We start from the raw sequence: 17,633 nt of genomic DNA, 5'->3' as shown, positions 1-17,633 counted from the left end.
AACAATAGGACAAAAGACAGAGGTTGCAACACACAAAATTCCAGATAGATATGAGGAATTTATTTTTTTCTATGAGGTAGTCAAGTAGTGAAACAGGAAATAAAACTGTTGTGGGATCTCCATCCTTGGAGCATTCAAAATTTGTCTGAATGAATAACCTGATCTAAGGCTGCCCCCTTGACCAGCAGGAGTGATCTTCAGAGGTGACTTCCAATCCCAATTATTCTCTTACTAAATTTGTGGAATAGAACTATTCATGTCAGTACTTCACAGTCTGAATTTCAAAACCATCTCCAAAATGTGTCTGAAAGCAAATCTCAGAGCTCCAGGAGTACAGTCTTTTTCTTTTTTTGGTGCCTTACTTGCTCTGCAGTGCTTAATATGAGCTGACAATGAGAATTCTACCAAAAAAAGGGACAGGGGAACAAAACTGTTAACTTTCAATTTCAGCACTTCATGCTTTTGAAAGCTTCCTTACATCATTTTACATGTCTTTTTGGTACAGATTAACAGCAAAAAGAAAAAAATATTCAGAGACCAGAAGAAAAGGGCTGAAATATTTATAGTTAATAACCCTACCCCTCATGATCTAAATGACTCTTAGCTTACAATTTTCATTGTAATTATCAAATCTGTTTGGAGCATTGACTGCATTGTATACCCGAACACATTTCTGAGCACTGAACAAACTGTAAGAAATGACTGTGAGATCAGCTATGGCTGAGAAAATGATGGTCTGCTTCTCCAGTAGCAAGGGTTATTAGTCTCTGAAGAAGTAAAAAGAACAAATACAGTGGCTGAACAAAGAAGGTGTTTTCACCAAAATCTTCAAAATTATTTTCTGTGATAGTCTTCAAATCTGACCACGATATCTCTGTTTTATTACACTTCATCACTGCTTGCAAAATAGCAAAGAAATAATGAAAGAAATCTGTGACATATATTTACTGAAGGTAAAGTATCCCAAGTAATTAAATGTAAGTACAACTTAGGAGAGAGTGCCAGGACATTTCTTTAAATGTGTGTGTTTTGCTATACATTTTCAGTCATCTTTCCTAAGGAAATAACTTTTCTGCTACTGAGCTGTCTCTGGGTCTGTTTATCAATTTTCCAGTAAAATATTTTTTAACACATTAGGCAATTTCGGCTATATTTGAAAGGAAGACAATATCTTTAAGACATTGTCTAAGACATCTAAGGCATTAAGTCTGTACAGTTCTTATTAATATGGGCTACTGGGTGGAGAACAGAGACCCATCTGTTTTAGCCACCGAAAGGACAGGAAGCACCAGGACACTACACCTCCTGTCTGACAGCTCCTAGTCAGCACATGGGTACTGACACCTTCCACACATTTCTTAATTGGCCATAGTAATTGCCATTGCCTTCTTGCTCAGTACACTTCTGGGAAGAAAACTTTTATGGTGTTTGTGGAAGTGGTGGTCTAGGAGAAAAACAGAGCCCACGAAAAACCAAAGGGTTATCACTTGTTTTAGTACTTCTGAACACTGTTTCCATCTGCTATATGTAGTTTCTCGATTGTTTCAGATTGTACTTATACAAATCAAGCAATAAATAAATACTAATGTGAATAAAATTCTGTAGGGGAAAAAATTTAAAAAACCCCATTTTGTTAGATTGGGAAGCCTGTCTTGGGGTTTCATAACTTCAGCTTAAATAGGATTAGCTCTGTTTGAGCTTTCTCAGTAATAAATAATTTGTTGGCATATTTATTTTGAAACATGGATTCTGCATTTCAGATAGAAACTCAGTAAATACATATAAGTTTAAAGTAATAATTTTCTAATTTTAGTAGGTATACCCTTCAGCCCTAGGCTGACTTGACTTCTGATTTTCACTGAATGAGAAAAAATGCGAACAGATACACTATTTTTAAAAGGCAGGAAGAAAAATAAAATGAAAAGAAGGGGTAAGAAAAGAAGCAAAACTCTCAATGAACAGTTGTGTGTTTCTTGCTGTGCCGTATGTGGCAAATGACTTCTTTGGCCTGGACTGCTCAGATGCTGTACAGCTTGCTGCCAGTGTTAGTGGATTAGTTGGAACGAAATTGAAATGATGTTACAATGGGCTTCAAGCATTCGTTTCATCTTAAGCAGAAAGTTCTTTGTATTAAATTCATGGCAGCACTTTAGGAACACAGCTTGTAAAGAAGAGACACAGAAGCAGAGAATTTTCCATCCCTTTCACTGACTTTTATCCTTTCATTCTAACAGAATATTTTTGTGCTTTTAAAAGACCACCTGCTGAAAGTGACGTGAAAAAAGGGATGTCGGTAAACAAGGACATAACGGTCCTTGACAGAAAAAGAATCACTAGAAATGCATTCTGCTATATAAGCTATAGCTGTTACATTAAACTGTGCAGATATAATTTTATTTTTCTGTGTCTTTGTTTTAGCTCCCTTTCTCTGTCTTGTCCTAGTAATCTGTAAAGATAATGGTAAAAACAATCCCTAATTTCATGCCTGTAGGAAAATGGGGCTTTGCCTCTGTCTCTAGTCACTTATGCAACATAAATAAAGGGTTTATGTTTTGAATTAAAAACTTGTTGCACATTTTTTTTATGGCTGTGTATGAACAGGTGAAACAAAGGGCCACGTAAATAAACTGGGGAGACCTGAATCAGATTTAGATCACTTACAAGGTTCTAGAACGCATTCTGTTAAGCATAAAAAGTTTTCTATAACCATTAAGCACAGATGTGCTTTCTCCAAGATGGAAACACACTTTCTGGAAGCTGTGTGGAAAACTGACATGGAATAGATCTTCATAAGATCATGGAATCCTAGAATTGTTTTAATTGGAAGGAACATTAAAGATTATTGAGTTCCATTGACAGAGACACTTTCCGTCTTATTTTTACTGCTTTTGCGGCTCCTGCTTAGCAGCGAAACACACTGGTTTTGGGTTATTTCTGCAGGGGAGCAGCAGTGGTTATGTCAAGCATTGAACCCCCTTGTGTTACAGACTGTGGGTCTGCCTCAAGTACGAGGGGCATGGGGAGGGAGCAGTCCATGCCAAGAGCCACACCTCCCCCTGCCACACACCACGACTACACTGGTCAATTAAAATGGGTGCAGGTCTGCTTCCCCCTCCCAAAGGCAAATCATGTGCATCACTTAAAGTGGGCAAGTAAACAAAACACTTCTGGCAATAGTCTTGGTGTTTGCGTGGTGTCTTTCAGAGCCTGGGATTGCAGGATGGTAAGGTCTGCCAGAGGAGTGTAAAGGATGAGTTTCACTTCCAGTAACAAAAAGGTTTTCCTGGTTATGGCTGTTGTAAGCTGTTAAGAAGGTAAGGTGTTCTTTCACCACCCTGAGAATAAAGGATGAAAAGGAGCTAAAATTATCTTGGTAGGTTTAAGTTACAGCAGGTTAGTAAGCGTAGGTGGAGATCTGCGGACTCAGGCTGAAGACACTGTCTCTCTTACTGATCATAGACGCAACAACTCTTTGATGTGTGCAGAAATGAATGCCTTGCTTCATTCTTTTGTTTAAACAGGGCTTTGAGCCATGCCAACTGGCACTAACACCAAACCCAAGCAAAATGTTTCCAATAATCCCCAAATACCTCCAATTCAGTCTTGCGTGGGTGAACATGACCAAAGAAGAGCAGCACAGCTTTAATAAGAAAACCATCACAGTCTTGGCATATCCTAGAGAGGGAAAGTCTGAAACCTTTGCTGAGATGAAGACAAGAGGGAGCAATCCAAGCAAACCAGATATAAACCCTTGAGTGCAGGCTGAATCCATCTTCTGAATTTAATGTAATGCCAGCCCTACTGTCCCTTTCTAGAAAGGAAATCTGAAAATGAAACTACATTTCTCTGTATTTCACTATAAAAAGAAATACAGACTTGGCCCTGCCCAAAATGTCGCAGCTACATGAAACCTAAAAGGAAGACCTCATGATAAAAAATGCACATCCTGGGTTGTGCACGGGGGGAGTCTGGAATTCAGATACCTCACTGGGTTCCAGGAGAGAAGACTCCTGTGAAGACAAGTCTCAGATACAGAGTATGGGGGTAGCTTCTACACACACACCAAGGTACATGGAGAGGCGAAAATAAATGAGAAAAACTAATAAACTAAGAAATACAGGAGACAAAAGGAAACAAGAGATGGTGACAATAAAGTTGTACAAGAAGTGAGGAAATAGCAAGGTGCTGTTTTTCTCTGCTGGCAGGTGAAGAGGGCAGCAAGCAGAAAATACCAGGTCAGATAAGTGGGCAGCAGGTATGGGCAGGGGAGGAGCACACTAGCTCACTTCTACAACACAGCCAGTGAAAATGTGCCCAGACTTCACCGCTTGAGGTATGCAGTCATGAGAAGTGTGAACGTGTATGTACATGAGCGGTCAACTGAGAAGAAACCCACAAGCCCACAAGCCAGCTTCCCTCTCTTCATTAGCGTAGATTTAAGGGCAAAGCACTTTGAGTTATGGTCTCATTACTGAGATTTAATTACTTTTCCTAAATGTTCTGCAGAACATTTACTTGTACATTGCAAAGCATTACAGTATAGTCACAACTTAGGCTCTCAATTACAGGAGAACTAGGCAGGAAAGAAGTTGAGTTAATTAGACTCACTGAAGCTTAATCAATTCCTCTGTGTATGCAGGGAAGAACAAGCCAACTTTTAGTCCATCTGTGAAGCCACCTTACCTGTCTGCTACAGGTTATTAAAGCCCTCAAGCAAAGGGAAAAAGTCAATGGCTGATATTTGAAAATGGTTATTATTTTTCATTTTCTACATTGGGCTAATTTATTTTTGCTAATTTCTTCCTTCCTATTTTTTGAAAGCTTAATGTTTCTGTGTCTGAGACTGCTTCTGACTGCCCATCCTTAAAGCAGCATTTGGTCTTTGAAGGTCATATTGGAACCCCAAACCAGCACCTCAGGCCCATTTGTAGGTCAGCCTGTCTAGGAAGATGAGGACCTCCAGAATGGAGAGTAAAGCTGGAGCTCTTCTGCACACTTTCTCTAGCCTGGCTCTAATGCCGTTCCTACTTTTACAGTGACTGTTCCTTAGAAAGATGGAGAGAATCTCCAGGCATATTGAGGAAGAAGGGAATTCACATGATATATGAATTCCAATTTAATTAGGTCATGCAAATGTAAGTATATATATGTTATATACATAGACAGTGACTACTGAGAGAAGAAAAAAAATCTGTAAGCCCACAAGCCAGTTTCTTTCACTTCACTAGCACAGATTTAGGGCAAAGATTTTACACTTAAGAGCAAATAAGCATAAGCACAAGTACAAAAAATCTCATCTCCTAGGTAAAATTTATCCCACCCAAAATTAGACAGTAGCCAGATAAATCACTTCCTAAAAGTGATACAAGTATGCTGCATGTTAGGTGTTAACTCCTACCCTCAACTCTCCCTGTGCAGTTAATGAAAAAACAGCTCAATTAGCTTTCAGGCTTGTCCTGTAGAGGTGTGAGACAAACTCACCATGTCATTCAGTCTGTTGTGCCCACACACTCCATTTTTATTTCTTAGCATGCCTGCACTAACTACCTATGCAAAATCCAGACCTGTACGAACTCAATATGCAAGAGCTGATCTAGAAGGAAAATAAGTAGCAGCTCCTGGATGCAAGTAAAATGTACACGTGAGATCAGTGAGATCCAAACGTACTCAGTGACCTCATCTTCCTTTGAAACTGAGTGGATAGTCAGTAGGATCACCTACGCAGGGTGGTGGGTGTACTTCAAGACTTGTGGTAACAGAACGTACTTTTTCTATGGCACATTTTCACACCATGTAAAAGAAATCAGGTACCGTCATGTGCACACACTGAGCTGAGGGAGAAATTGTTTTCCTGAATGTAATTTAGAAGACCCCCACATAGGTGTTCTGCTTTACTATAATGTAGGTTGAACTGGGGGACGATTTCATTAGAAGCCATAGAAAGTATCCGTTAAAACATAACGGCGTTCAGAATAAAGAAGAATACAATGGCCAAATGAGCTATCTGTAGAAACACAGCATTGTCTGTTCTTTTCTTGGCAATAGTCAAAGTCCTTGTCATATCAGCCACACTATTCATTCTCAGTTTCCCTCTTTACCTTCTGCCAGTGAAAGCAGAATTGATGTATATATGACATTGAGTACTATTTTATGCATTTATGAGTACTGTTTTATGAATTTCTGTATCAAAAATGACATTTCATTTTTCAGTGACTTCAGAGACAGATGTATCATGAATGGTTTTGCAACAAAATCTTCAAAGTTCTCTAATGCATTAACCAAGAGAAGCTGAATGGCGGCAGAGGGTCTAGCACCAGCAGATGGCATTCATTCCCTGCAATTCCTGCAGCAGCAGGAGGCACTGAACAGTGAACTTGCACCACAGCAATGTAATATGCGGGATCCTAAGAGAAGCAGATAGTTAACCGTAAGTTATTTTCCTGCTATTTGACAAAATTTTTCTTTCAAAGCATCATTTAATTTTTTCCATCATTTCAGGAAAGGCTTACACATAAACACTATATAGAGGTAGATTGGCCACATCAGAGCAGCAGGGTTTGATATTCACTTTGCACGCTGGTAGCGATACTACCCAGTTCAAGCCAGTCTGTCTCACCCAGTATTTTCCTTCCCCAGTAGCATGTTTCCATGAATAACAGATGGAAGAACCTGACCTCTTTTCCCAGTCCAATAGCACTTTTATTCTATTGCTCTTCATGTTCCTAAACACCCTGCTAAAGTGCTAAAACTATGAGTTTATATATTTGTAACAATTATTTTGAGGCTTTTTTATGGTTAGAAATACATGACCTATGGCACTTGGCAAATAGAAAGAATAAAGGACTTAAACATGATTTTTTTTTCTCTCAAACAAAACAGAGCATTACCCCCACGAAGGTACAGACTAAGAGCACACTGGCAATTCTGCAACACCATATTGTTCCACCAGCCCTCTGACCCTGATGCAGGAGGTATCAGGCATGGAGGTGCTGGAAAGTGGGACCAAACGTGCAGCTGCCCTGACTGCTGGCGCCTTTCACCACCAAGCTCCTGAGGAGAAAAAGAGGGGCTCTCTGCCCTGACATGCCAGCTGCTAAGAGAAGCATTGTATATGAAAAGAAAATGGAACAGGCAAGTGGACAAACAAATATAGGCCCATGAAGTAAAAAAAAAAATAATAAAAAAAAATCAGTTTAATTTCCATTGAGAAAATAAACAAAATGCAATCTCATGGAGTTTCAGCAATATGTTTACAGTAATGTTAAAAGCAGGTGTTACCTGTTCTAAGAGATTCTGAAGCCTCTCTATTTCACAGTCTATTACAAATTTCTTTTCTTGCCTTCGGTCCAGATCTTCTAAAAGCCGCCTGTAGCTGGCATCGTTAAAATTCTCCACACAGATGGCACTGACTTGCCAACTATTTTGTCCTGCTTTTTCCATAATTGCTTGAAGTATTGAATAACCTAAAAGAGAAGGATACAATACACTAGTAACACAATCATTGCGTTTTTCGAATAGGAATTGTCCTCAATCAATGTTAGGTCTCTTAACATTTTTTCGTGCGGGGAAGGGAGTAAGACAATATTTGTATCCCTACCTATGCTGCTTGTCACGATCAGCACACAGCACGCAATTAACAAAACCTGCAATGGCTGTGATCAGAATGCTGGGAGTGAGCATTATGGAGAATCGCCATATGATTCATACAAACAAACTCTTCCACTCAAGCACCAGATTCAGCTTCTCAGATTAGTTTTGTAAAGTTTCCATATCTGGGCATTTCACCACAGCAAAGGAAAAATCTGAGCCCGCTCATTCAGAGGAAGCATTTGCATACCACAAAAGCATTCAAATGCTTCAGTTTGGGTTGGTTTAATAACAACGCTTTTAATGCTTCCTAGCATTAAAAGCAGCTTTTAATGCTTCCTAGGAAGAAGTCTTTGTTTCATTTAATTATACAACACATTTATATGCCAGTATGAATAGAAATTATATTAAACTATTACAGAGCTTCCATATAGCTTGAATCAATGTATGTAAAGAGATTAGAGGTCAATGAATGAAGGGCACCAGAGAAGCATTAACTGTTACTACTGGCAGGATTATTGCTCTTTATCCGTACCACTATTTGATGCCGCCCATGTTGTCTTTGAGGCCATTCACAGACGGGAAAGGCAGTGTCCTGTCAGAGGTCTCCCCCTGGACCTGCAGGGCAGGCTCTCTGCCTGCAGTCTCAGGCTGCCCTGGCACACCAGCCCCTCACCTTCTTCCCGCTCTTGTTTTATTTCTCACTGGGGTTGTGCAGTACAGAGACAGCAGGGGAGCTTATGACATGACTTAGGACAGCTTGCAAGCCTCGTCTTGACTTGCCTAACCAACTCCTAAAGCAGAAAGCATGTATTATTTTACTTTTCATCCACAGTAAGTCAGGAATTTGTTTAAAGAAATGAAGATTGTACACCTCACACCCAGAGTTAATGTTTAAAAAAGACAAAAAGAACAGCAGAACAGATATGTTTCTCAATAACATGCTCATACAAATGACACAATTCAGAGAAGGTCCTTCTGTTTAGAACCACAACAGGAAGTATTGTGGCTTTTAACTCATTATCTGGCAGAATTTTCCCCACTAGCTTTAAATGAAAGATTTAACCTCTTAAAAATTTTCCTTAGTGATGTGGCTGCCCAGGGGTAGCCTCCTGCCCTCTTCAACAAGAGGGTCCTATGCCAGAGTGCAATGACCCCCAGGAGTCATTTTAATGCACTTAAAGATGCCACTGCATGACAGACTCCCTGTAGAAGAACTACGAGCTGTTCCCACAGACCTCAAGACGAATCTTTGTAAGTTACATTTCAGAAAGAGCACTTTTGAGTGTGTGGTTCCTAACTAACTATTTAGTAGAAGACCTACAACACAACCGAAATCTGAGTTTGCCTCTGGTCAAATAAAAGTAGACGATAGTATTATGAGAATATGAAGTTTTTAGGACACATGAGAACCTGACTTTCTTGCAAACCTATGAGTAGTTATTTTTCTACTGGCTCCTATAACATTTTCAGTCTTTGAAATATTAACTTAAAATGTGTATTTTCTTATCATTATGACATTACGCACCAGCACTCCAAAATGAACATTTATTAGGTTTTTTCCCTCCAATTCAGATGACATATTTTAGATAAAAATACTAACAATTATAATAAATACGTAAAATGCAGAACATATTTTAGAGCATAAATGAGACATTTATTTTATGAAACAGTATTTTATTGCAGGAAATGAATTCAAATACTCAATATATTGAGTATTAAAACATTTCTCTACTCAGCATATATTTTTAACCCGATGACTGTTATTTTTTTTCAAAGAACCATCAGCTTTCCTGTTAATTGCTCCATAATTATTCTGCTTTTCCTGTTGCTATATTCAATCTCCTTTTTGTCTGTAATTATCTCTGCAAATCATGATGGGATTCTTTCCCAAACATTGTATTTCTTGCTTCATTTCCTATTCATTTCCATATATAGACGTATATTAAAACCACTCCAATGTTACAGGGGTTCCTGCTTCACTTACATTGTAAATTTGACTTGATCTTTGCTACCAAGGCAGTCAACATTTACTTAATTCAGCTTCGTGACACTAATTAACATTTTCTTTGATTCGGAATGAATGGTGTTTGAAGCAGCAATTGACATCCCCTCTTTCCTTTCTTATTTCACTTGGACAACTTAACTAAGATGTATTTTGATCAAACTGGTAATTTATCCCAGCATGAAGCATGACAAATATCAGACAAACACATAGAAAACCTTTTCTTCTATCTTGGATCAAGGTTTCACTTGCCACATTTCATTAGCAACTGCCTTCATTTAGGTATTTGAAGCTTCTGTGGCTTCTTGTCAGTAGCTGGCACTTAGATGTGGGTTTTCACATATAGGCACAACACAACTAAACAGCAGTAAGTGGATATGGTGCAATAATCTCCATCAGAAGAGTTCAGAGTCCCTATGCAAGTAATCAGTGGTATGGTCATCTATTCAGTGTGCAGGAACAATTTCTAATATACCAGACTGACAAGGATGAAGTTTACACAGAATGAATAAAGGCATTCACAGGCTCAGTTGGCATAAAAATTAGACATGCTGTGGAGAATGCTTATTTGTCCAAAATAATTGGCTACAGCTGACAGGGGAAAAAAATTGGTTTCTGCAAACATTTTGTAAGGCAAAAACCTCTGAAACCAACCTGGGATAGTTCTCAGAAACTGAATGTTGCATTTCTATTCAAGAAAAATTCCTAATCTTTAGAAAGATGTTTGCCCAAGTAAAGACAGCAGACATGAATATTATAGCTGTCATCTAAAAGGTATTTATTTTCTGTTTACCTGCTGTTTATCCTCAGTTATGCTACAGACAGATGAATGATTAATTTTCTGGAATACATTCCCTCCCATTTATTGCAAAATACTATTTGTTGCATGAAAGCAAACCAAAAAATCCCTAGGCTAGCTCATATCAGCTGAGCTGCACAATCCACGTTTTTGTAAACAACATTATTTAAGAAAATGTTTAGGACTATGCCAATATATAAAAGTAAGCTAAGTTCTCTCACAAATTTTTATAGTAACCCTTCCTCATCAACTAATTTAACCTTGAAATGCAGATAACTCATTTATTAAAAAAGACAAATGATTGTGTCCAAGCATAACTTTGAAGCCTGGAAATTTGTATCAAGAAGTTCCTGGTCCTTCATGGATCCTGCCTTTCTTTTTTTTTTAATTTGCAAATCTATGAACAAAATAGAACACCAACAGAACTTCCTGAAAGCACAGCTGAAGTCCTCCCCAAATGCAAGGACATTATATGCAAGGACTTCTTTTTCCTCTTTATGGGACTGTATTCTGGGGAATTTTCCCCAAATGACCTGCTATGAGAAGTCTACCAACTGATTTTTGTAGGTCACTGCTTAAATGTAGATACTATTAACAGCTGCTTAAGGACTAGTAATACCAATTCCACCTCAATATCCTGGAACCAAAACAGAGACAGGGCAAGCCTGCAAAGATTTTGTTTTCTTCATCTCTTCTCTCCTTGCTTTTCTGTTCTCTGGACAGGTGGAATTGTGATGATCTACCACACTGCTATTTTCTATTTTTTTTCCCCAAAAGATAACACACACTCATAATGTTGGGAAAAAACCCCACGAACCACTCGCCCTCCCCAAACATGAAAATGAGAAATTATTCTATTCGTTTCCTATAAAATCAAAGCTGGAGATCCCTACTGCAAGAAATCTATGTATTGGGGTTGATACTACAGTTAAATACATTACAAACAAAATCTCAGATTTTTTAAGCCTTCTTTCCTCATTCCACAACACACTGACATTTTTTCATCAAAAAATGCATCAGCCATAGAAAAATAATAGCATATGTGCACCTGGTGCTGTAGAGACATTAATACTTCTTCAGAGTCAGGTATCTTCTGGGGGCAAAAGTGTGTAAAATGGGCAGTTTTGTAGTCTAGGATTTCTCCTACTCACTGCAACATTGCTGTAATTGGAGCCTATACACAACCTTCCTCCAGCCAAGTAGCTGAAATCATGAGAAATCTTTTTGATTTTACAATTTCAGTTGCCTTTCACGCTTTTTTGTCTTCATCTAGGCTTTCCCCTAACCAATTTCATTTCAGCAGGCAATGATTTAATTTCATTTATTTCAATTTAAATAAAAGGTAAAATCTGGTATCTAAATCTCTTCAGCACATTCAGGATAAACTGAAGAGATAGAGGAGCACCATCTTGACTTATTTTTTCTGCTGGAATGAATATTTTTCCTTTTTTTTCTCCTTTTTTTTTTTTCCTTGCTTACTTGCTTGCTTTCATTAGAAAATACGTCAGTGATCAATTACAGTGATATAATTAAATTTCAATAACTTTCATCTTCCAGCAGCCTTTTAGTTCTGGGAAACCATTTCTCCAACCCTCTAAGCACAGGCAATCATTCCTGATGGTCTTGACAGGAGACAGACAGTGAAGTAGCTGCTTGCTCCAAACAGTATCACCCCCAGTAATAATTCTCATTTTGGAATTTTATGCAGTAACCTATTATTAATTTTCTACGGTGAAGGGGATGCAATATGTACATATTAAGACTGTATTTTACTATGGGTAGCAGACTAACAGTACTGAATCACTGAGTTAACAGGTTAATAAACTTGGAAACAGCATATGCAATATATTTGTTATGACCTCAGGCACAGAAAACATCTCTGACGAACATGGGTCTTTTCCAAAGATGGGCTTACATGGGCTCATATGCTGCACACTACTGAAATGCAGATTCATTTGCTTCTCTTTCAGAGCCAGTTAATTTTCAAATAGGAATAAATCCCATTCCCAAGATTTGTTATGATCCCAAAAGCCCCAGACACTGCTAGAGCTACTTTACGAAAGCTACTTCCAACTGTAGGAATTCACATTAGGGTAAGTTTTTTATAAATCCAACACACAGCAGAAGTGAAGAATAAACAATAAACCATTTGGTAAGGATAAGCCAATATATTTAATATTCAGAACTGGATTCATGTTGCTTAATTCTAGCTGTTTACAGAGTAGTTGTCTAAGTTAATCATCCAAGCTTTCAAAGGAGAGACGTGTCCCATAAAAAAACCCATTTTTTGGTCTTAGATATCTATCTCAAAGGTGCTTTTTCTTCAGTGAATACTGAAGGAGTTTGGACATGAGGCTTAGTGAAAATATCTACCATTTATTTTATCTGGCCAAATCTTGTTGAGATGAATCCAGAAAATACAGTGACTAAAACCATACAAGAAATTTACAGTATGAGGGATGCATGACCATACGTTCCACCAATAACTACAAGCACTCAAACTCATGTATATTTCATTTTTCATTTCTGTGTTTATTATGTTTTTATTAACATACAGTTTTGTTTCAAATTTTGGTCAGCATAGAGCTTCCCAAACTTAAACATAATCCCTTGCACCCCTGATTTTCTCTGCAGATTGAGTTGGAGTCAAAACATTCAACAAAATATACATACGGATTGGCCAATTCAGATGACAGAGTGGAAGCTAGAACTGCAGGTGTGTTCTGAGTCCTTCTTGGGTCTAATTCACAGGAATGATACAAAGATTGGAAAGTAAGACAGGAAACTCAATAAATAGTTCCATCTATTCCTCTCAATCCCTCCATCCCCTAAGACATATAAATTATATTTAAAACATTCTAGATAGATACCTTTCTTTGTCCTTAAAAATCTCTAAAGAGGATTCTGTCACATCCTAGGTAATATATTCATTGCTTAATTATCCTTATCGTTAGGAGATGTTTTCTAAAGTCTAATCTAAGTCTCCCCTGGCATAATTTAGAGCCACTCCTTTTTGTCCTATCTCTAGTAGGCCTGGAGAACAGTTTGTTCCCTTCTTCCTTAAAGCAATCCTTTATGTAACTGAAGACTGCTGTTACATTTCTTTTCTATCTGCACTTCTGTTTCTAAAGCATGATTCTCTCCATTTTTCCTTGTGGAAAATGTTTTACTCTTGATTCTGACATTCTTCCTTGCTTTCCTCTGGATATGTTGCAACTGATCCAAATTTTTCCTGAAGTACAATTGGGAAAATGTGATGTATTTAAAAAATGTATTTCAGAGTACACACAGTCCTCTTAAATTTTTATCCTCTGCAAGCTTAACAAATGTATTTTATATTTCTTCCTACAAATCATTAACAAGGATACTGGAAAAAAAAAAACTACAACAAGAATGGATCAATACTTAATATCTCTTTATTTGACAGTGAATTTCATATACTTCTTTCTGAGTTCAAGTGTGATCAGTATTTTATATATCTTCTAGAAATTTCATCAAGGCAAAATTTCTTTAGCTCATTGCCATGGGTCGACCTTTGCTGGACGCTGGGTGCCCACCAGGCCCTTTGTCACTCTCACTCCTCAACTGGATGGGATGAGGGAAAATGTGGGTCAAGACAAAGAAAGGGAGAGATCAATCACCAATTACTGTCATGGGCAAAACAGTCTCAACTTGAGGAAATTGACTTAATTTATTGCCAATCAAATCAGAGTAGAATAATGAGGAAAAAAAGTCTTTAACCACCTTCCCTCCACCTCTCCTTTCTTCAACCATGCATATGGTTGTAGAAGGTCATTCTTGCCCAGAGAAGCTGTGGATGCCCCATCTTCAGAGACATTCAAGGCCGCAGTGAACAGGGCTCTGAGCAACCTGGTCTACTGGAAGTGATGCCTTAGGTTTTAGCTTTTATATTTTTCAGATCCTGTACTGCCTAGTGTGTAACTCTGAAACTTCATATAGCCTGTTAGCTACTGTTTTCACATTTTGGTTAGACATTACAAACCCTCTCTGGGCCTGAACTCAAGGACACCTTCTTGCCCCAGGCCCTGAAATATGTAAACTGAGTCTCTGGACAGGGGGAGCAAACTTGGGGTTACTACATCATTACTTGAAATTATAATTGGAGAATTAACCCTGATATGCAAATGGACCAAACTTATAAAAGTGTGAAAAACCCGTGACTCAATGTCCATGTTGGGTGGAGCCCCTCAGAGGCTTTTGACTCCCAAGGTGTGCCTTTGAAGGCCCTTCAAATAAATACCCACTTTATTCTCTTAATAGCGTTTAGCCTCTGTTTTCAGGTAGCCACCTCAAGGCATCAGAAGGTTCCCTGCCTGTGGCAGGGGTGTTTGAACTTGATGATATTTAAGGTCCCTTCCAACCCAAAACATCTACAATTCTATCACCAGCTCCACTGTGTACCTCCATGGGCTGCAGGGCCACAGCTGCCTTGCCATGGTCTGCACCACGGGCTGCAGGGGAATCTTACCTCTGGGGCCTAGAGAGCATCCTATCCCTTCTTCTGCACTGACACCGGTGTCGCCAGAGCTGTTTCTCTCTCACAATCTCACTTTTATCTCTGTTGCACAGCTTTCTCCCCTTCTTAAATGCATTATCCTAGAGGTGCTACCACCATTGCTGATGGGCTTGGCTTTGGCCTGTGGCAGATCCATGTTGCATCTGGCTTTGGCTCTATCAGACATGGGGCAAACTTCCGGCAGCTGCTCACAGCATCCACCCCTGCAGACCCACAACCAAACCTCTGCCATGCAAACCCAATACACTCATTTGGAAAAAATTCATGGAAACCATAAAAACTTGCACTAGAATGAGACACCTAATTTTTTTCCAATGTCTAGAAAACCAATTATTTTGTAATAGAATGAAAATTGCTTTATCTCACATAATCTGTTTTTGAGAAATCCATGTTTGGGTTTACTTAGCTTTCCAAATTCTGTGTACTTTCAGAGATCTACTGTGATGTAGATTCTGAATTAAGCCACCTATACCATCTATGATCAGGACAATTTTACTACAGATGGTTCTGAAACAAAGCTGAGGAAATGATGGATCCAGTTCAGCCATCTCCTCTATTGTACTTTTGTTTCATATACTTCAGAATATTTGATGATATAAAGGAAACTACCTGTGAATTCATGTTTCTTTCCTCCCTGACAACTATGACCTTGAATATTTTCTTGGTGTTTGAGAGCTACCTTCAAAACAAGACCTTGTAATGGTGTATGGTCAGACTTTCTGTCCTTCTCTCCCTTAATCCTGTCAAGACTGGTACCTGTGCAACTTCATCTGCAATATTTAATAATCCTTCCTTCCTGAGGAGATCATAAAGCTACAAGAAAATGCTGTCAATATATTACAACCATGACTTCTTTTTTAAAAAAAAGTCTTAAGTGGAACAACACAGTCTAAGAAATGTGCTTTCAGGGAGCATATGGAAGGAGGTTTGGCTTACACCACAATGGGAATTCATGATCAAAGATTCAAGCTATGTCAGCTCCCATTTATGCTACACCCACTCAGCAGCAAGATTTCCCCCCTTTGCATTTCAGAGTCTGCAGCCTTTATATGAAAAACACTGTAAAGGTGTCTCATCAAAGTGCCAAGTGATAGAGATAAGTGGGAACTTGAGAGGGATTGAAGAAAAGCCCTGGTTTTGAAGCCAGCCTGATAGTTTTGGTTGGGCTTTCACAGTTTTCAGATACCATTACCCTTCCCATTTATGCCTTTGACTTTGCAGTCCCATAATCCTTGTTATGACAAGCATGCATGGAGATGAAAACATCCAAAGGTACTTACAGATACATGCCAAAACCAAATTTTTGTACCTTGTTAGTATTTTATGTATTATTTGCTCTTGTCTATTTTTAGTTATGCCATAGGCTTCAGCTATGACTGGGTCAAACGAGAGGTCTTTGGCTCCTCTGTACGTTACAAGCAGCAAGGAAGACACATTCTTAGCAAATTCTGGCAAATTCTTACTACAGAAATTTAAATGCTAAATCAGAAAGTGCTTGTAATTACAGTGCTATCAAAAATTTGCAAACATTTACCTAAAAACCCCAGCAATTAAGCCAACAAGTGCAAAGAAAACAGTGGGGAAAAAACAGAACCATGTGTTATGCTTACCCTCTGTCAGATCACCTATGTAGTCTCTCTAAATAACCAGTTATCTGATATGTCATCTTGGGACAACCATTAGGGGTAATGTGTATCAGTATTTTTAATAAAAGGGCAGAAAAGAGGACAAAATGAACCTACTTTGGAAGAAAATACCATATGTTGAAATATTTACCTTATTACCTTTTGCCAAAATTCTTAAATTCACTAAAATCTAGACTGATACTACTAAATTATCTTTCTTACACAGTATCTTCATTCAGGCATAGCTATTTTTCAGAAATTGCTAGCTTCCCCACAACTTACCTCTCCAGTCTCAATTTAACAGGATTTACTTTGCCCTGTGATGGTATACAAATGTACACAGACGTTTGTGTAAATAACATCCTAAAGAACCATGTCAAAGGATATGAACACCACCGGCTAAAGCTCTCAGGAGCTGGTATATCTTCAAATTAGCAGTACCCTAATTATTCTGGTTAATGTATTATGGTGCTGTCTTTATATTGTCACATATTAGTTTTCCCCATAAGGCATCTGCCTCAATAAGACACCTGTGCCCTAGGACAGAACTGACTGTGGGTACTAAATGAAGATCTTGATGTCAGGTCTTCTGCCTCTTTTCTATAGGGATTTGTTGGAAAAGTAGTGTTTTACTATAAAATATCTGGCAATTTCTGCCTATTGGCTGTGTCATTTCTAATACCTGCATGAGAGAGAAAATAGGAAGAAGTCTTCAGACTGAAACAACAGGCATTCACATTAACAAGCATTCATTTTTAAGGAAGTCACAACCTTAATGATATCTCTGCACTTGTGGCCATGTCCCTATTTACTGACGGCATATAATATTTAGGATCTTACTCCTTCCATGAGTTCTATTTGTAGATCCCAGACACATTATTTTTAATTTTAAATTTCATTTGTGTTAAGATGTTTTTGAAATCTACATTTTTAAGTATTTACCTTTTCCAGAAAAAAGTAACAAGCCCTGAGAAAACAGGACTTAAAATTTGCATGGTATGGTTATGGTTACCACTTGTTTGAAATGAGTTTGAAATAAGTCTTACTGTTTCTTATAAACTGACACATGGACCACAAATT

At 38.3% G+C, this 17,633-nt stretch overlaps 1 protein-coding gene across 9 annotated transcripts in view; it reads right to left on the bottom strand.

Moving 5' to 3' along the window:
* GRIA4 (glutamate ionotropic receptor AMPA type subunit 4) overlaps positions 1-17,633 on the bottom strand; it is a 222,458-nt gene that overhangs the window by 83,647 nt on the left and 121,178 nt on the right. For all 9 annotated transcript variants that reach the window (XM_017729503.1, XM_008630109.2, XM_017729504.1 and 6 more), the window contains exon 4: positions 7,279-7,463. In XM_017729503.1, the coding sequence (XP_017584992.1) occupies positions 7,279-7,463 (185 nt within the window). The remainder of the gene's footprint in view (positions 1-7,278; positions 7,464-17,633) is intronic.

Source organism: Corvus brachyrhynchos, unplaced genomic scaffold (assembly GCF_000691975.1).
Source record: "Corvus brachyrhynchos isolate BGI_N302 unplaced genomic scaffold, ASM69197v1 scaffold253, whole genome shotgun sequence".
NCBI classification, from domain to species: Eukaryota; Metazoa; Chordata; class Aves; order Passeriformes; family Corvidae; genus Corvus; species Corvus brachyrhynchos.
The sequence above is the reverse complement of the archived record's forward strand: the minus strand, read 5'-3'. Positions and strand labels throughout refer to the sequence as shown.